Genomic DNA, 21,110 nt, shown 5'->3' on the forward strand with positions numbered 1-21,110 from the left:
TCACTTTTTAATATTTGTAACTACCGACCTCTTCATCAAAAAAAGAAATCGACAACTAAAATAGTGTACTTTTGTTTCACATTACCTGTTAGCTTGCATTTCAGCATATTTAAGTGGATAATTGGCGAGCGTTGTTTTATATCCAGTTCTTCTTCTCATGTTATCCAGCGTGGTGAGCCTTTGGCTAATTTCAGTTCCTCTTGGTTCAAATCCCTGAAAAAGAATAATATTGCTAGAGTCAGCTTTAAAACGGGGACAACACAAAAGAGAAAAGACATGCTCATGCTTTGTTCATAGATGAAGTAATTACTTCTGAGAAGATACCATAACTGGTAGGTCCACTCAGGCCTACACAAGTTCTAATTTGTGGATATATCATTTGGTGTGACGAGGATAGACTAGACAGGATTAGAAATGAGGACATTAGAGGGTCAGCTCAGGTGGGATGGTTAGGAGACAAAGAGGTGACATTGTGTTGGTTTGGACATGTGCAGAGGAGAGATGCTGGGTGTATTGGGAGAAAGATGCTAAGGATAGAGCAGCCAGGTAAGGGGAGAAGAGGAAGGTCTAAGACAGAGCAAGATGACGAGGACAGGAAGATATGGAAGACAATGATCTGCTGTGGGAACACCTAATGGGAGCACCCAAAATAAGAGGAAGAAGATCATTTGTCATAAACCAACTCATCAGTGAGATCATCCATCGGCTCACTAAATCCACTCACTCCTGGTCAAAGTGATGGGCAGCAATAGCCAGGAGCAAGGTAGGAACAAATCTTCAGCATGGCACACTCCAAAGGATAGTTAAGTCTGAAAATGCCTAAACACACACACAGAGGAAGAATCCACAAACTCTGCATGGTTGACAACTCTTCCTGAAATTCAAAGCAGGCCAAGGGGCTGAAAAAATGAGAAATGCAACCCACTGTATATCAGTATTACAAGTGACAAAAAAATGGCAGGTCACCTACAGGAAATACAGACCAGGAGAAGTGGAAATGTGAAACAGTCAAAAAGCCAGAAGGTCAAAAATGAAGAGTTACCAAGCTCAGAATGAAACCCCAAATTTGTCTAATACACACACACACACACACACACACACACACAATGTTCCGCTAGAAAATTAAGAACTTTTTGAAAGTCAATAGGTGAGTGGGGAGAAAAAAAAAAAAAAAAAAAACACCAACACCACGGGATGCTTTCTGACAGGACAACAAATGGCAATGATTGTGAAATAATAAAAATGGCGGTGAAAATGGCCCAGCTTAATTTATAGAGTTGAAACCAAATCTCTAACGCACAAATTGTCAGTTTAAAATTGAACTGTAGGTAAACAAAATGATTTTTTTTTTTTTTTGCATAAAAACACAAAAGAAAACACAAATTCTAAATCACACACACTAACTCCTGACTCCCTGTTCAGATCCTTAACCAGATAAACACTGCACAGTTTTTGAGTTCATCCACAAACGTGGATATAGTGTGCCGCCATCTTAAATAGGAAACGGCCTGTGAAATCAATCCATGATATGTTCTGGTCACTTTTATGGTTTATTTTCCCATAACATTTTATGTTGAGTCTTTTTTGGTCATTTTTCTTTGTTATGGGGGTTTTAACACACATACAATTCATGACTATCTTGGATTTTTATTTAGAACATCTTCGAACACCTTCATTTTGCTTCACGTCTTTTTCAGTGCCATTGTTGATTCTATTGCCAAAGAATTGCTAGCTACGATGGATAAAAGTGAGCCTCATTGATGTCACAGTTACAAAGGTACAAACGACATCCATTTAACATTTTTTTTTTTTGGTGCAAGGTTTTTGTTACTTTCTTTTGTTTTGTTCACACAAGAACGAGATTTTGACCAAAGAATAAGGGTTAGAGGCAGGTCTTCAACTCAAGAGCTCGCTCTCGTGTGAACACATTTGTTTTGCGTGCACTGCTCGGATTTTTATTATCACTAGAATTACCAGAGCCTACGAAAAAACTCGTAATTCCGTCCCACCTTAAACTGCTTCTTAAATCCCTTCACACCTCTCCGCCAGCGCCCTTTGTCTTCTAAATGTGCTGATAAAGAGCAGCCGGCTATTCCATCCCCCAACCAATTTAGAACGTGCACGAACTTCTCTCAGCTCAGGCCTTGATTGAGTATCTGGGAGTGAAGTGGAGTTTTAGAGTGAAATAATAGATCGTTGTTTGGAACACACGCATTTCATGTCTGTTCCGTTTCTACAGTAATCTGTGTCAACACATTGTTAAAACAGAAACTTTTTTATATTCTAGTAGTAGATGACAAAATGTAGGCATAAACTATATAATGTATGAAGCCTGAAGTCCAAATAGCAAAGAAACATTTTCACAAGAATAACACAATTGCACTTTTATTCAAACATATAACTGCAGAAACAAAAAGCCGCCTTAACATGCGACATTGACACCAGTTTACTGTAACTGACTCTGTGGTTCAATAGACTCAGCCCCCGCTTGGAATCAAGGGGTCGGGTTCGATCCTGCGCCCTTCTGTTTTGAGAAGTAAACTGCTCTTAGTCTTACTGTTTTAGAATAAAAGCATACATTTGATTTCAGTCTGTAACAGCCGGTGCAATTTATGATCTTTGTAAAGGTTAGCTTTTTTTTTTATTCACTTTTCACTCTCTCAGTCGCGTTCAGAATCAATCCATACAACCCCATCTGACACGGCTGTTTTCACTAAAGGCGCGCTATAGCTCTGCAGTGTACCACGATGCATACTAACGCCCCCCCACCCGGTTCTGACACACAAGCGCTGGCGAAGCTGCCTTCGTATCTCACCGTCACTTGCTTTTCTTTTTATTCAGTTTTATTGAGTGTTCCTGCCAGTCCCGCATGTTGCTGTATGCTTTTCTTTTGTACTCCAGGACATGCAGAGGAAAGAATGGTAAAGACCAGTAACCGGCTATATGCAATCATCAGACACTCCCCATCTGCCCGTGTCGTTCAAACACAGGAACATATATTGGTGTAAAAGTATAACAAAAGTGCACTTTTATTCAAGTGCACTTTTCCATCGCCTTTTCCTGTAAGAAGCAGTGTACACACTTCTCTCTATGCTGTGGTTTCTATTACACACCTGAAAGAAAGAGAAAATACATATGAACATATCCAGCATACATGCGGGGACTGGCAGGAACACTCAATAAAACTGAATAAAAAGAAAATCAAGTGACGGTGAGATACGAAGAAGGCAGCTTCCAGCGTCTGTGTGTCAGAACCGGTGGGGGCGTTAGTATGCATCGTGGTACAGCACAGAGCTATAAGCGCGTCTGTATTCTGTTTCTTTTGTACTCCAGGGCACGCAGAGGAGAGAATAGTAAAGAGCAGTAAGTTCGGCGCTATATGCAATCATCAGACACTCCCCATCTGCCCGTTGTTTTGTTATACTTTTCAATACTTTTATACTGCTCAAGCGGGCATGCTCAAAAATACCGTGTAATGCCACGAAAAGTGCGCAGACACTTCATTTCGCAAACAAAACAAGTGCACTTTTATTCAAAACTACCTGTATAACCGAAGAAAACAGAAAGCAAGTTACAGTAGGCGATTGATACGACATCTTGCATGGTGCAATGCTAAGAAGTGCAGATTTTCATTCCGTGCTATATAAAATCATCACATTCAAATATTAACAGTTCACACACACCCAAGGACCGTCCTTCCTACATTGACACGTGTACTTGTTGCCGTGTACACACCTCTCTGTGCTATGGTTTCTATTACACTGAATGAGCACCTGACACTGTACTTTCTTCAATGGGGGATGTCCCGCATCAGAGAATTTCCAGTTCCTGCATAAATTCACACCCGATCTGGCGCTGTTCGTTTTCAAATAATATTGCATTAGTGCGATTATATTTTCACATATATTGTCTCTTTCTTTCAGGTGTGTAATAGAAACCACAGCATAGAGAGAAGTGTGTACACTGCTTCTTGCAGGAAAAGGCGATGGAAAAAGTGCACTTGAATAAAAGTGCACTTTTGTTATACTTTACACCAATATATGTTCCTGTGTTTGAGCGACACGGGCAGATGGGGAGTGTCTGATGATTGCATATAGCGCCGAAGTTACTGGTCTTTAGCATTCTTTCCTCTGCATGTCCTGGGTGCAAAAGAAAAAGCATACAGCAACATGCGGGGACTGGCAGGAACACTCAATAAAACTGAATAAAACGAAAAGCAAGTGGCGGTGAGATACGAAGAAGGCAGCTTCGCCAGCGTTTGTGTGTCAGAACCTTGGGGGGTTAGCGTTAGTATGCATCGTGGTACACTGCAGAGCTATAAGCGCGTCTTTAGTGAAAACAGCCGTGTCAGATGGGGTTGTATGGATTGATTCTGAGCGCGACTGAGAGAATGAAAAGTGAATAAAAAAAAAAGCTAACCTTTACAAAGATCATAAATTGCACCGGATGTTACAGACTGAAATCAAATGTATGCTTTTATTCTAAAACAGTAAGACTAAGAGCAGTTTACTTCTCAAAACGGAGGCGCAGGATCGAACCCGACCCTTGATTCCCAAGCGGGGCTGATCTATTGAACCACAGAGTCAGTTACAGTAAACTGGTGTCAATGTCGCATGTTAAGGCGGCTTTTTGTTTCTGCAGTTATATGTTTGAATAAAAGTGCAATTGTGTTATTCTTGTGAAAATGTTTCTTTGCTATTTGGACTTCAGGCTTCATACATTATATAGTTTATGCCTACATTTTGTCATCTACTACTAGAATATAAAAAAGTTTCTGTTTTAACAATGTGTTGACACAGATTACTGTAGAAACGGAACAGACATGAAATGCGTGTGTTCCAAACAACGATCTATTATTTCCACTCTAAAACTCCACTTCACTCCCAGATACTCAATCAAGGCATGAGCTGAGAGAAGTTCGTGCACGTTCTAAATTGGTGGGGGGATGGAATAGCCGGCTGCTCCAAGCTTCTCTTTATCAGCACATTTAGAAGACAAAGGACGCTGGCGGAGAGGTGTGAAGGGATTTAAGAAGCAGTTTAAGGTGGGACGGAATTACGAGTTTTTTCGTAGGCTCTGGTAATTCTAGTGTTAAGCATTCATTTCAAAATTTTGGCAAAAAAAAAAAAAAATGCATGCATTTTACCCGTTGAGAGCTTACAACTAACTGGAGGTTTTGACCTACAGATTATGTGACATGTGTAACGTCCAATTTTATTTCATGGGTGGTTTTATATGATTTGCTTTGGTCCAGCGTGGGTCACCATAGACGCCAATGATATCATAATTTTGCTATCTGCGTTCTTCATGAATACGTGAAATTGAACATTTTTCTCGCCCATTACCACAGATCACATAAAATACCATTTTGGGTGGAGTAATCCACAACTAAAAACACAAATGACTTTCCCCTACATAAAGTTGTTACTTCTAGTAGTAAAATATTACCAGCCAATATTTTATGACACCGAAAGAAACTGAAGAATCACATCACGTGGATAAACTTTAATATTCTCTTTTCCCAGCAGTGCTGCAGTCGCTGTTGAAGTATAGCGCTACAAATTTATAACCAGTGTAACTTAATACTATTAGCTGCACTAGGTTTCCTTTTGGAGTGCAGGATTCATTTTTGAGTTCTCTTGTCCAAGGGCTCACATGTGAACACAAAAACGCACACACATCCCACTTCTTAGGTGGTCAAGGGGTGCCTAAAACATTCAAATCTGCCAAATCCTCAAAGGTGCACTTTTGACCTTTGTAGAAAAAAAAAAATGGGACTTCATACTCACCAGCATAGGATCTGAGAAGTCTGGAAATTCAGGAACTAAAACTCCCACCAATGCACAGACAATGATGAAGACGGTGCAGACCCCAAGAACGATGACTGGCCAGTCAGCTATGAGCTCTGAATAACTGCAAGAAGACGGGTTGAATGAGACAAACGCAGGAAAACACAACCTATAGACATGCAAAGTCAAACATGCTTTGGGATAGGAAATCAAGGAATTCAAAAGCAGGATGGAACATGGCTACCTGCTTCTGAGGTTACAGACCATGCTACTACTTTTTTGTTCAGAAAAGCAGACATTGGTCACCATTTTTGCTTTTAGTCCATGCTACGCTCCTGAAAACAGATTTTAGAAACCGCTCTCCAGAGCTGTACATTAATGAAAAAACGCAACACTGAAGTGTGGATGGGTGAAAACAGTTTTGAGGATGCAGACATTAAATCGTGCTCCAATTGGTTTGTGCTTATTAAGTAGGCCTTTCATGATTGGACCCTGCGGATTATAGTTAGGAGTTGCTAAGCACACAGGAGTTTCAAAATTACTCAAAATGCCAAATAGAGGGGGGATAACTGCCGAAACCCCAGGTAGCTGGAGAAAAAGGCAAACATAGAACCATTAATAGTAAAAGGTTTTTAAAAACAACAAAAAATGTTCAGAAAATAAGCAAAGTTCCAAAGAGCACAAAAATCAACTCAGAGGGCAAAGCCTTCAAAACAGACTATCCCAAAAGGGAACCCAAAGAAAGGTCATAAAAATCTAGTAAATAATAAATAGAAAGAAGCAAAAAGACACAGAAGAATACCCCACAACAATGAACCGCAAGGGACTGTGGATCTGAGGGCAGTCCCTAGCAGTGGTGGGCAGACGGCCCCGCCTCACAGGGAACCGCCCACAAAAAACAAGGAGCATGGAAAAAAAATACTTTGACATATAGAAGCTAAATAATCAATAAAATTAACCTAACAAAATGGATAAAATGAACACAAGCTTTGGGGCACCTTGGCTGAAACATCCCAATTACAACACCTGACTGCCCGATTGGTCACCTTTTACAGACGTTATCCTATTCTCCTAGTTCACCCCTATCATTGTCTTCATCGGTTACTAACTGTAGACTGATGGACAGAAATGAGAAAATTATCCAATAAAATGAAATCTACAGGGTAGTCCAGATCTAATTATGCAGATCCAGATCATCTGGGTGACTTTGATTTATGCGGGGACGATTCCAGTTTGGCACGAAGAAGATTCTTCATGCCGTCATTTCGCACACTTTGAGGGTCCGGGATTTTTCTGGTGATTTTCTATGTAATAAACTTAAGCTATGGCTTACTGAAAATTACATAATTAGATCTGGACCAACCCTATACAATGCAACCAAGTGTGCAGAAAGCAAAGGGGTCAGGGTACTTTCTGAATCCACAGTATAGCTGCGTAAGATTTTTGAGCATATGAGTTATTAACAACAACCTTTACAAGAAGAAAAATGTAAAAAATTTGGTCATACCTTTTGGGGAATCGGAAAGATCTGGAAGGCCTATAAAATGAAGAGAGAAAAAAAAAAAAATAAACAAACAAGTAATCGATCAAACACAGTATCCGTGTGAGAGTAGTCCATATTTGATACACTTCCCTACACCCACACATCCATCAGTCCATCCACCCCCTGAACCTGCTAACGTCTACCGCAGCAACATGGGAGAAACAGTAAGGACAGACGGATATAAATGACAGGCACTATAGGTAGATATGACAGAGTTACACTATAAATTAATAATTAGAGATCAGACAGTTAGATGGCAAAGCAATAAACAGTTTTGTGAAAAAGTAAATACGCCCCATGAAATTCTTTTTTTAAACAAATGTGGACATACAAACATTTGGAAATGAAATCAGCTGCAGATTGTTTTAAGTCGCCTTGGATAAAAGCATCAGTCAAATAATAAGTAATTATGTTGATCTCCATCTCTTTTAGCTTCTAGTAAAGCCACACCAACGCTTACAGCCACAGCGCCTGCCACCCTCACTGGAGCTCCACAGTGCGCTTGTCAACGATTGAGCTCTGCATCCCCTTTCAGCTTCACCAAGCTGGCCTCCCATTTCACAGCTCATTGTACAACACCAAAACGTGAGCACGGCTCCTTTTGCCTGTGCAGGGCACCGTCCCTTCTTCAGTCATCCATCCATCCATCCATCCTCTTCACGTAGCTTGTCAATTGCTTCTGCTCCGTCCTTCATTTGCATAATGACCCTCTCATGACTTGACCCCCATTAAGAGGTCATGGCAGGACCTAAAATGGGCAGTTCATAGTGAAAAGCCCACCAATGTGACATAAAACTATTCTGTTGAGAAGACGGGCCTAAATTCCTCTACAGCGATGACAAAGACTGCTCTCCTGTTACCGGAAATGTTTCGATTGCAGTTGTTGGTGCTAAAGGAGGACCAGCCATGGATTAAGTTGTGGGGTGGCAATGACTATCACCTTGTTGAGGAGGGCACAGGCTTGTCCTGCGTTGAACATGCACCCCTTCAGTGGCACCGCAGACAACTTTAAGGAGCACACTCCCTTTTTCTTTCATAAACAGTGCCCAGGTGGGTAATGGCACACATTCAGCATCAACCGAGTTTGCCAGCCGGTGGCCCCCCTTGGGTCTGCTTTCATTCACGGCACCCACTCATTATCATTGCTCACCTCCCTGGAACTCTATGCACCGCGCTTCCATCTTGAAAGTCATAAAGTCCCGAACGCAAGAAGAGGTGGGGTCCCCCATGAGTCCCCATTGTGTTCAAGCTTATCGTTACATTTTGTGCAGTCAATGAAATTGACATTTTTCCACAAATGCAAAAGCAAGTGTCGAAGTGGCGGTTTGGGTAAACGGGACGGGGTTTACTTCCAGTACCGAAAAATCCCAAAATGCTGGCACCGTACCGTTGTTTACAATTGGTTATTCTTACGGTATTTTTCAGGACTCATACCGACATACAGGCTGAGCTCCGCTAAGTGAAAACGCTTTGCCAGTTAGCAGTCCACTTTACACACCGGCCCTTAGATTTATGAATACATTTGAGTGAGATTAAAAATCGGGCCGACCAGAGGTTTAGAAACACATGGAGAGAACTGAAACGATCAGAAGGGTCCACCCCAGCTGCTCTTTGGAAAATAAACGCCATTTCTGCGATACTGCTTGTATAACTTAAATAAACTACTTTGCGCTATTAAAAGATGGCACGATTGTTCCAGAAAATGGCTCCCATTTAATTCTCACTTCGCTCAGCACTACGCAATGTTTTCAGTTCAGTGGGTTAATTTATTAAACAAATGTTAGCGTTTCAGGTCCCAGAGTATTAGGGTACTGCTGATTTATTGTATACTCACAAGGCATGAAAGGGTTAAAGGTCCTTGCACTTTGGGAAAACTGCAACCAGATGTGGCAAAGCATTTATGGAAGAGGGGGGCGCAGAGCAAGGCAGGCACGGAAAAAGACGGAAAATCATTAGCCTTTTAAGTTGAACAAATGAAAGGAAAGAGATTATTAATAGCTCGGCATTACACTTTAATTTTATGGCGCATTTCTGCACTAATGGTAACATTAACAGTTCAAACCTGTCACGTTTAAACCATTAACATATTTTACAAGCTGTTTCAATTAACATGAAAAAACACACAGTCGCACACACACTTGGGGCCTTGTGTTTAACTTTGTAAAAAATACAATAAGCGGGACCCACTCAGCCATTCAGCTCCATGCCTGCTCAGTTCATTCACGTTTACGGGACTTCAAAAACACAAGCAAGCAAAGATCAATGGATACAAGTCACTAGATAGATAGTGCCGGTGTGCCAACGAAGAAGGACAGGCATCCTAGCGGGGATAAAAGGATGGGCTCTGGCCCAGACTGGAGGCCATAATGGATGGACTGGTACAATTGGGCATACTGGGAGCAGTTCATTTCCCCCCACACGACAGGTGGCAGTGTTCCTCAGAGCTGAACCCCATTAGGAGTCCTGCAGGATGTCATGGGAGTTGGGATGGGGGTCCATAAACCAACTTTCTAACATAAATATCACTCAGCAGGCAACAGCACACACTCTGCATCATCGGAGTTTGACAACCGGTGGTCCCCTTCACTAACGGTCAAGGTTCCTGGGTACCACCAGGGTAGGACTGCCCCGGTTTCCACACAACCTGGAAGCAGTTCCCGGGTGGGAGTCAAAAAGAAGCCGGCAGCAACACTTGATGGAAGCAGAGTTGGGAGGCAGAGAGAGGTATCTTATTATTTGAATGCCAGAAATGTGTTGCCGTGTGTGGGGCTTGGGGGGCTACATGGTACCTCCTGAAGGTCACAATCGATAGAGGGACAGACATGATAGGCACAAGATGACAGAAAAGTCACTACATGACAGATATAAGAATAGACAGACATCAAAGGCCCTAAATAATTGCAGACAGACTACCAGAATTGCCTAGCAATACAGTATTTTTTATTTTTATATGGGTTTTAGGTAAGAAAGCAACTATGACATGAACTGGTCCATCCATTTTCTACCGCTTAGCTGGTTTCACGTCACAGAGTCCAAGTAAAGACGTCAAGATGTTCCCTTTCCCTGCCACCATGTCCAAGAGACGTTCCCAAGCCTGCTGGGAGATATGATCTCTCCAGCATGTGTGAGGTCTGCCTCGAGGCCTCCTCCCAGTTAGCCAAGCCCAAAACACTTCATCAAGGAGGCACACTAACAAGAACACCAAATCAAGTTTTGACATGAAGGTTCTACTTAGAGTTCCTCCTGAGCGCCTGTACTCCTCACCCACCAAACTGAGGACATGATGCCAGTTCATTACCAGAACTACTCACACACAGTGTCGCCTTTACCGAGTCACAGGTAGTCCTACAGGACCACACCATAACCACAACTGGGTGCCAGGGGGAAGCCAAACCTTCGGATGCGATGCCAGTCAATCAAAAGGCACAAAGATCATTTGCTTATGGCATATTTAGGACCCTCCAGGAGTGTAACTTGTACATGTTTGGGTTGACCGATAAAACATGGTCAGTCCTGCTCAACCTGACTCAGGAGGTTTGGGGTGCTGGAGTCCCTCCTGGTTATACACACACTTCAGAGAAAATTCTTAAAAACACTATAGACAAATACTTTGAAGAGCAAAGGGAGACCCTACCAACACCCTAAATACTCACTGTTTAATCCACGAGATTCTGGAAACACTGCTTAAAGATTCTGGTCCATGTTTAGATGATTGCATCACACAAGTTCTACTGATTTGTCACCTTCACATTCGTGCTGGGAATCATAAGTTCCACCACATCCCAAAGGTGTTCTACTGGACACCTGGTCAAGTTCATGAAACCAGTTTTCCTTGTGACATGGCTCATTATCATGCTGGACGTATACAATTAGAAGTTGGGTAAACTGTGGCCACAAAGGGATGCACACGGTCAACAACAACACTGAAATAGAACATAGCATACAAGCGACTAATGACCGGTATTAACAGGCCCAAAGTGTATCAAGGAAACATTCCCCACACCATTACACCACCATGGACTACTGACACAAGGCAGCTTTTCTCATGGATTCATGCTGGTGGCACCTAGTCAGTCGAAATCGAGATTCCTCAGAACAGGCTACGTTTCTTCAGACTTCAGTTGTCCAGGTTTGGAGAGCCTGTGCCCACTGCAGGCTCAGCTTTCTGTTCTTAACAGACTGAAGTGGAACCTGGACGTGATCTTTTGGTGTGGTAGCCCACCCACCTCAAGGGTAGATGTGTCGAGTATTCCGAGATGTTTGTCAGCTCACAACAGTTTTATGGAGTGGTCACCCGAGGAGTGGTAGCCTTTCCGTCATCTTAAACCACTCTGCTGTTCTCCTCAGACCCCTCTCATCAACAAGACATTTCTGTTCACCGAACGCGTTCTGTTTTTCTCACCATTTCAATTTGCGCGTGAAAATCCTAGGAGATCATAAAAACTCAAACTGGCCTATCTAGTACCGACAATCATACCAGGGTTGAAATCAGAGATCACTGGTGTCTTTGGTTTGATGGATAGAACTTCCTCAGTCCTGCTCAATCCAGAGGACTAGAGATTCTTCGGGTTGCCTTGGGTTCAAAGCAAGAAGCAAACCCTGGAGGGGTTGCCAGCCCACTGACCGACGGATCTTATTTACACGTGTCAGCTGCAAACCGCGCGGTTTGACAAGGCCTAAATCAAGTCACGTTCTCACCTGTCAGTGGGGCTAAAGCTCGGCTCCCTGTGGACCTGCTGACATGCAGCCAATGGCTAACAGATGGAGGCTGACGACTTCATTACAGCACATCTGCCGACAGTCCAGGCACAACAAGCAGAGTGTTTGAAGAGATCTGCATTCTCTTTAGCAACACACTCACACACGTCTGACTCTCTGTTAAAATGTGGAGAAGATTTAAGACACTTATCTTTGCCCCCATGCCATAGTTTAGAATCTGAAACCTGCGACGTGTGTTTAAATGCAGTTACGGCAGTAACCATGCCAAGCGGCGTGGCAAACGTCTTGGCTTCGCAATTTAAATTGAATGGGGGCCGCTTCATATTAATAACACACAAACCTTAAGATGGGAACAAGACACGTGGAATCTTCTAGAAAATCTCGTTATCTGGAGTGCGCAAAGACGTCAAGATGGCAATGCTGGGGTGCCAGCACACAAGTGTCCATCTTTGGTGGTTTTATCCTTAACTGCAGACACGTTCAGTCTTGAAGGAAGCAGTAGTAGTAACAACGTAGGACAAAATTGGTGGCCATTTTTCAACAAAGCTGCACATCCGCTCAGAAGATGTTCAAGCGAAGATTTATTCAAAAGAAACGTGTCGAGAAATGCAACTGGGGCTCCTTCACAGCACCATCTCACGGTGGCACCATGAAACCTAATTCTTGTGCGCATCTGATAGAGGGATTTCTGTTTGTTAGAATATTTCTTGGGCCTCTTGTGAAAGCAAAATTTCCATCTTGTGTTGACCTGAAACATTTGCCAAAGCGTTTTTTATAAGGAATGTGCCATTTTTGCCAAAGACCTTGTTCGCCGAATATTTTTCTGGAAACTTGCAATGCAGCCAGCTTAGGTGTTTTTTTCTTTTTTATTTCCCCCCCTCCCAAGAGCCCCATGATGCTTTGCGAGGCTAGCAAGACAGCACCGAGCTGTAAGGAGCCACTTGCACAACTTTCACGAATGCCTACTGGAGTATCAGTGGTGGGTCGCAAGCACACAAGAACAAACAAAAACGCCATTTCAGCTACTAAGACGCACTGAAACCATCGACCAAAGCAGTTGACAGTGCTGCACGATATTTATTCCCCAGTCTCTAACCTCACTCGTTTCCCGAACTCGCGGCCGTTGCAACCCCCAGGGATCTTCGATATCTGTAAGTGAGTCATCCGTGGACTTAAAACAGGTAAATAAAATGGGTGTCGGAGCAGAAAAGGTTGAGAAATTCTGCCAGATTTCCGTCCCACTTTTGCAGAGCCAGTCAATCCATTAGGCGACACTGGCGGCCACACAGGGTGCCGTCATCTGAAAGTTAAGGAACGCGTGCTCTGCAGCAGCAAACAACCAATCAGCTTGAGCTTGGGTAATATTTTAAAACCAGTTCGTTGACTTCTTACACACCATTCACAATCTATACAGAAAGATGTTACTTTGAAGACACTAATACACTGACTGAAGATCACATTTTCTGCCCTACCTGGAAGGCATCGATTTTTACAATTTATTTTTTTTGGTAATATTTTTAGAAAAAACTTTGTTTTGATTCAAAATCCATACAGTAGAGTATCACTCACTCCTACCAGATTTCCACAAACAGCCCTTTGGCGTGAACAATAGCTTACCCGTTTTCCATCCTGAATGCAATTCCCCTTAGTCACCACTAGGTGTCTTCAAGTGCACCGTTCAGTGTTTAATTCAGAAGTTTAAAAACAGCACTAGATGGGCCAGACCTTTAAATTGTCACAGAAGGTGCGACAGTGTGGCAGAGACGCACTCTGGTAAGATGCCACTAACTCAGTCCCCTTTACATGTATATAGCCCCTTTCTTACCAAGCCTGAGAGACGCACTTACAGTAATATGGGACAGTGAACACCATAAGAATGAGAGCGAAGATCTGATGATCGCAAATCTGTTGTTATTTGAGGGCTGCGCGTCTTTGGTTCTGATTTCTACGCGAAGAATGATGGAGAGCATTGACTGCAGGTGGTACACTACGGATCTGGAATACACAAACACAGACATTAAGGCATCAAAGGCAGGGATGAAGGCTTGGAGCATCAGGGAAGACCCTGTGAGTCGATACAACCTTTTTTTCAAAAGCATTTTCCACTGGGGGCAATGAGTGGAACCGGTGGTACTTGAGACAAATTCAAGGCCCCCTTCGTTTGATCTCAATATACGGGTATTTAAAAAGGTGCTGTCAAGCGCACAATTTAAGACGCGGCTCCACTCAAACATATCTTCTTACCAAACTTGTTGCTCGATGTGATTAATCATCGTTAAAAAAAACGCTCCTTGTCTCACGGATTAGAAGACATTTAACCCCGACAACTCATCCTGCCCTCAGGAGATATGCCTCTTTGTGTACATACAGGGCTCAGAGTGACAAATCATCATCGTTCTGTCACCTGTTGGACAACGGAGTGTGGAGAATGCCCACTGGGATGTATCTGGATATGCATGGCGTGTCATCCTTGTATGATTTATAGGCTCTGCAGCAATCAAGAAGTGAGCCATCCAAGGTTGATTCATTGATGATCAGGAGACACTGCTCACAAAAAAAAAGGCACATGTCCTCATCAGGGCACCCGCTTCACAGCTTTAAAATGAAGGATGGCGCTCAGGGTGAACTTTATTCCCATGACCCCTGCTGTTGCACCAAAAGCGCAGAACAAACTGGCTGATCTCCCCTCCAAGCGCCAGACAATACAAAAAAAAGAAAGACTGGTAGATGTCTATGTGCAATTCACAAGTCCTTCCCTGAACCCATGTGGCTTCTTTGTTGTGTTCAGTTGATTGGCATCAGAAGGTTTTCTCAGAATGAGTGGGTGGGACACCTAGTGACAGACTGGCACGCCATCCAGGTCGATTTCTTGCAACATGCTAGCACCGGGACCTAGATTTTGGAAAAGTGTGAAGCAGTTTCGTTGACTGTGCCACTAACCAAACTACACGGTGCTGTGAAAAAGTATTTGCCCCCTTTCAGATATCCTCTGTTTTTGTAGATTCCCAGAGCGCTCTGGAGTAGGTTTTCATTCCATTCAACTTTCCCTCAACCCTGACTGGTCTCCCAGTCCGTCATGGTGCCACCAGCCTGCTTCACAGTTGGAGTGGCATTGTGCAGGTAATGAGTGGTGCCTGGTTTTCTCCACAGAGGACACCAATCTTGGCTTCATCAGGTAGAGAATCTTGTTTCTCACAGTCGAAGAGTCTTTTAGGAGGTCTTTAATCACAACTCCAAGGGGGTTTCCATGTGTCATTTACTGTTCAACTGTCAGTCTGGCCAATGTGCCATAAAGCACAGATCGGTGGAGTGTTGCGGTGACGGTTGTTCTATTGGAATTTCACCAGTCTCCACATGGGGAGTCCAGAGATGAACCCGAGTGACCATCAGGTTCTCTGTCAGCTCTCCAACCAAGGCCCTTCTCCCATGATTACCAAGTATGGCCAGTTCTAGGGAGAGTCGAGCTTGTTCCAATGTTCTTATGAAGACCATTCTGCTCTTGCTGCGCATATTTTGGTAGCCTTCTCCAGAACTATACCCTGACACAATCCCATTTGTCAGTTCCTTTGACATCACTGTTTGGATTTTGTTTAGCTGTGGGACCTCCTATAGATAGGAGTGTGCCCATCCTAATCATGAACTGAACTCATCACAGATGGACTCCAAACATCTCAATAATGATCCATAGGAAGGGAGTCAAAACGTCAAGTGTCATAGCAGAGGGTCCATGCCAAGGGAATATTTCAGTTTTGAATTATTAATAAATACATACAAACTCCAAAAATGCTGTTTTCGATTTGTCATTCTGGGGTATTCAGCATTCAACAAATCAAAATGATTGAAAAAAAAATAAAGAGAAGGGGTCTGAAACTGTACTTTCTGTCATAGGAGTTACGATGCTAGTGCGAGTTATGGAGGTATGATATTAGGGCACATTATACTTCTGTACGACCTTAGCAGCTCCTGATCATTTGAATTTACAGCTCTTTACCTTTATGCCCTCCGAAAGATGCCAACACACCCAGGGTCTGTTAACGTCTGCTGCCACAAGCCTCGGACCCCGAGTTCTGGACGGACGGGTGGCTGTTAGGCAGTAGCTCGGCTCCAGCAGTTCCTCTCTATGCCTTACAATAATACTGAAGTCAGACAAATTTACAGTGAGTACAATGCTCCAAGAAATTCAACCCAGAAATTAGAGATCTCCATGATATGTCATACCAGGCCAGACCCTTCTAATGAAATAACTAGACTTCTGGATCGGACTCGTCTGTGGGTGTATGGCGTATTTGTAGATAATCACCAAGTGGTGGGTCATTCCATGGATTTAGTTTTTTTTTTCCTGCAGCTGCTCTACCCGCGTGTTTCGTCTATTTCACTAAGACCCACCGCAAAGTGAGAATCCCACAGGGGGTGCGGCTGCGATCCAATTTGCAAGAATGGCTGCCATCTGCTTTGCCACTGGCTCCTTACCGGGTGATCCATTAAGCTCCTCGATGCAGGAGTTAATGATGAAGTCCACCAGTCGCCTCAGTGATGACTTCATTCATTTCTGGGTTATAGATACCCGAAAAAACAAACATGCTATCATGTGGCAGGCAGCTGTCCCACTGGCATTTCTCGAGTGAAAAACAATACGATTGAGAGGCTTTCGTCCGCTTCCTCCTAGTCAGAGTTGTCACTGCAGCTTTAACCGTATGACTGACAGTTTACAGGCGTTAAGTGAGTTTATTGCTTTATTTAACCTCCTTTGCTTAATTTGACCGGCAATCTCCTAAGGCAACGGGGTGCCAAGATGGCTGCAACAGTCGTATATTCAGCGAGTCTGTGTGAAATGGTGGGCATTGCCGCATAAGTGAACACGTGAAAACACAGCAGTTCACAGACGCAGAGACAAATTTTCAAATTTAGTCTGGAAAGCAGAACTGCTTGGTCCATGTAACTATTCTTCACTATCGGTGCTAAAGCGGCCTCTTTTTTTCAAGTTTATATTGACACTTTGCTCCACTTCGTTAGAGTTTTTCCTACTCACCTGCACCCTGTGCTGGTAGAGATTGGCTCCAGCAGACCCCGAAGAGACCCTGTGTTAGGATATAGCGGGTTGGGAAATGACTGTTGGCGATTCTAAATTGGCCTTGGTGTGTGTGTGTCCTGCGGTGAGTTGGCACCCTGCCCAGGATTGGTTCCTGCCTTGTGCCCTGTGTTGGCTGGGATTGGCTCCAGCCGACCCCCGTGACCCTGTGTTCGGATTCAGCGGGTTGGAAAATGGATGGATGGAAATGACTGACTGATGCTTGTTCTTTAGGAGCTTGATAGCGCTAGGCATGCACTCGCATCTGCTTAGGTTAGGACAAGTGAACTAAGCAAATTCTTGTGGACTCTACTTGTGTCTAAGGGCTAGTAGATTTTATTTTGGCCTCCCAGGCACCACATAAATTTAGTTGACACGGGGCACATTACGTAGCATTTTACAATTTTTTTTTTTTTTTTCATGACAGAGCGATAGAATAAGTCACGTTTTTCGGATATCTTTAAGGTGTTTTCTGCATCACTTGTTTCTAGTTTTTTTGAGTCACTCACTTTTTATTTCTGACATCCATTTTTGAGTGATTCTCCATTGATTTGATGGTTAATTTTTTGGACCGTTTCGTTCCTTATTTTTCATTTTTTTCATGCTCGCCTGCGTTTTCAGCAATTTTAAGCGATTTGATCCGAGGGATTCAGAGATTGCCCAGGAAATCACATTTTCATCCATGATGCAAATCCTAAACCTTATTAAAATTTCTCCTTCAATCTCTTTTGGTTATTAACTTCCTAGGTCTTGTTTTTTGACCAAATTTGTGTCTCTCGTTTTGGCTCAGACACTCTTACTTTCCGATTTCCCAGATTTGGTCCTTTATAGACTTTGATCTATTCTCCAGAATGAGCTCTAAGGCAGAACACTGGGAAACTGTTGCACTCCATGGCTCGTGGAACTTTAGTTGTCCTTCAATCAATTGGATAAGGCAGTCGTTTCTTTGCTCACCTAAACCAATAAACTTAAACCCAGGAGTGGACCACAATGGACACAGACAGATGTTTACCAGTCTACATATAGTCCATAGGAAGTACTGGGGTAAGTGGATCAGCCACCCCACTTGATAGTCAGGGTTACAACTTGTACAAGTAGGCCCGGTGGATAGGAGGTTAGCTTTATATTCCCTTTGTCACATGCGACCACATAAGGAGCACCTAAACGGCCCGGCCAATGCAAGGACCCAGGCAGCTGGGAAGGGGACAAAAGAGAATGCTAACCACCTTTTCCGTTTCCCTTACAGGACAGAGCTGGCTCTTCGTGCGTCCCCTATAGCTTTGTACCCTCCTGTCTCTCGACCCCTCTCACTCGGCACTTCCTTTCTCGAGTACATTCTCACTAAATCTGTCTGACAGACTCTCTCATTTCAAGTCTCCTGTCCGCTTTGAATACCACCAATAGTAGACCAGCGCTAGTTACCCGCTGTCGAAAACACTGAATTGAATTTGTCATGATTCGATTCAATGTTGCACATTTGTAAGGTTTTAGTCCATTTTGGGTCCTCAAAATGCGGCCATTTTCATTCACATTGTTAGGTCAATTTTCCACGTTTCTAGGCCTCTGAGGTCACAGGTATGGACGTGGCAGGATAATAGGATGGCTTTCGAGTTAATTTTCTGCGGATATTAGAAAACCCTTTAAGACGACAAAAAAAAAAACCTTGCTAATTCTCATCTCATATGGTACTTTCAGCTTTGACCCTTTTTGCATCAATTCCTAGCTCTCGTTTTGGACTTTGGCATCATTTTATCATCAACCTTTTATTTGTTTTGTGTTCTTATGTGCATCTTCTGGACGGGCTTTAGAGCTTATCCGACACTGCTCTGACAGACCATTATTCTTGAATACATCCCGTCTTTGAAGGAGACTCCCAGCGTGCCTCCTACGCCTTTACTCGGTAGGCCTTGTGCATCTCCACTGGTCTTGCATGGTCCTTCCTCTGTTAATCACATCACCAAAGCCAAACTGACCAATCCGACGCAAGCCAAACTGACCAATCCGACGCAAGCCAAACTGACCAATCCGGACGCAAGCCAAACTGACCAATCCGACGCAAGCCAAACTGACCAATCCGACGCAAGCCAAACTGACCAATCCGACTAGTAAGAGGGACCGGACTCTCGCAGACACTCACACATACAGTGGCATTACACAGTAGATTTATTTATTTTATTTTTTTAAAAAAGGGTGTTTTCCAACCAGATTTTTTTTGATTTTTTTTTTTAAAGCACAAGACCCTTGCAAAACAAGTAAACTGGAAAACACCCGGCAATTAAAAGCTACAAATTACAGGCCAGCATTCTCAGGCCTGAGGCAATGGAAATGAGTGCTGCATACCATTTAATTTTTTTTTTGTGATTAAATGTTTATTAAAACAAAACAACAACAACGAAGAGCAAACAACAAATATACTAAAAACCAGTAAATAATGGTTACAAGGGAAGATCATAAAATGAGATAAAAGCCCCTACTTCTGCCCACACCATCCCAGTCCACCCGTACCCCACCCCAGTATAGGAGGAAGTGAACGCAGCAGAGCCACTCCATATGAGAGAGAGAGAGAGACGCAGCCCACACAAACACCCGGGGGCGCAGAAATCTGGGGGCAATTGAGGGCTGGTGATTACATGCCATCCGGCATCGGACCAGCCGACCCGGTGGAAGGCCCACTCGGGGCTGATGCAGCGTTGTATCTGGTAAATCGTCATAGACTACTGCACCCCATGACACGGACTAAGAAAACGGCAGAAAACAGTTTTTGGTAAAATTAATATTTTTACTAAGCAAATTGGTCTTTCATCTGAGGGAGGTGATCCAGATAGCAGAGGAAGAAGACAGATACATTACTGCCTGCCAGAGACAAAAACAAAATGAGTCCAAAGAATCATGAATAGGCCGGGATTATTTATTTATTTATTTTTTAATTTGCTTATGTATAACTGACGGTACATTTATGCTAATATATGCTGCATGCAAACATAAATGTGTATACTGTAAACAGTATATAGATATTTTAGTAATTCAACTGCTGTATTATTATTAATCTTCCACACTTATCTTTTATTCCTTTATCTTTACACTTTCATTCTTGTTTGCACTATAACCATTTCTGCTTTGGCAAAAAACATGGTGGTACTTGTCATGTCAATAAAACTACTGTGAATTTAATTCAACTGAGAGCCAGCAGGGGGCGGGCGAGCGTGTGAAGGAGGAATAGGGCAGGAGGTCAGGCAGAGCAAGCAGTGAGCTAGTGAAAGCACAGAATGAGCAGGAGAGAGTGAGGCGGGGGGGCAAGCAAGTGGGACAGTAGGGAGTGAGTGAAGGGGGGGGGTGAAAGCAAACAGATTGGCAAGGGAGGGGGGAAAAAAAACTGAAAGAGAGCGGGAGAGACTGGGAGAAGTTCAACTCCTAAAATAATCAAAAGTCCCCACAAACTGAAGAGGAGGCTGTCGTGTAGTGCGTTTTGAAATTTGCTCAGAGGCTTTTGTATCCCTATCAACATATCACCTCTGTGCTTGCATCCAAAACTGAACTCAAGAAGCTTTGAGCAAACAGTCAGTCAGTCAGTCAGTCATTATCAAACCCACTATATCCTAACATCAGGTTCATGGGGGTCTGCTGGAGCCAATCCCAGCCAACACAGGTCGCAAGGCAGGGTGCCAGCCCACCGCAAGGCACCCACACACCAAGAACACACTAGGGATTGCCAATGCATCTAACCTGCATGTCTTTGGACTGTGGGAGGAAACCCACACAGACACGGGGACAACATGCAAACTCCATGTAGGGAGGACCTGGGAAGCAAACCCAGACGGGTCTCCTAACTGCGAGGCAGCAGCGCTACCACGTCGCCGCCCTTATGAGCAAACCGTATAGGCACAAATAGGAATAAAAATCGCGTATCATTCTATAAGAATATAATCATAAACCTTTTCTATATTATTTCCCAGTGTAGTAGTAATAAAAATATTATTGTCACTAGGGCTGC

At 43.3% G+C, this 21,110-nt stretch overlaps 1 protein-coding gene across 1 annotated transcript in view; it reads right to left on the reverse strand.

Moving 5' to 3' along the window:
* Positions 1-81: 81 nt before the first annotated feature.
* disp1 (dispatched homolog 1 (Drosophila)) overlaps positions 82-21,110 on the reverse strand; it is a 47,483-nt gene continuing 26,454 nt past the window's right edge. The window contains exons 3-5 of the mRNA XM_039738068.1: positions 7,297-7,326; positions 5,790-5,913; positions 82-213 (exon numbers count right to left, since the gene is read on the reverse strand). Of these exons, the coding sequence (XP_039594002.1) occupies positions 82-213; positions 5,790-5,913; positions 7,297-7,326 (286 nt within the window). The remainder of the gene's footprint in view (positions 214-5,789; positions 5,914-7,296; positions 7,327-21,110) is intronic.

Source organism: Polypterus senegalus, chromosome 16 (genome assembly GCF_016835505.1).
Source record: "Polypterus senegalus isolate Bchr_013 chromosome 16, ASM1683550v1, whole genome shotgun sequence".
In the NCBI taxonomy this organism is placed as follows: domain Eukaryota; kingdom Metazoa; phylum Chordata; class Cladistia; order Polypteriformes; family Polypteridae; genus Polypterus; species Polypterus senegalus.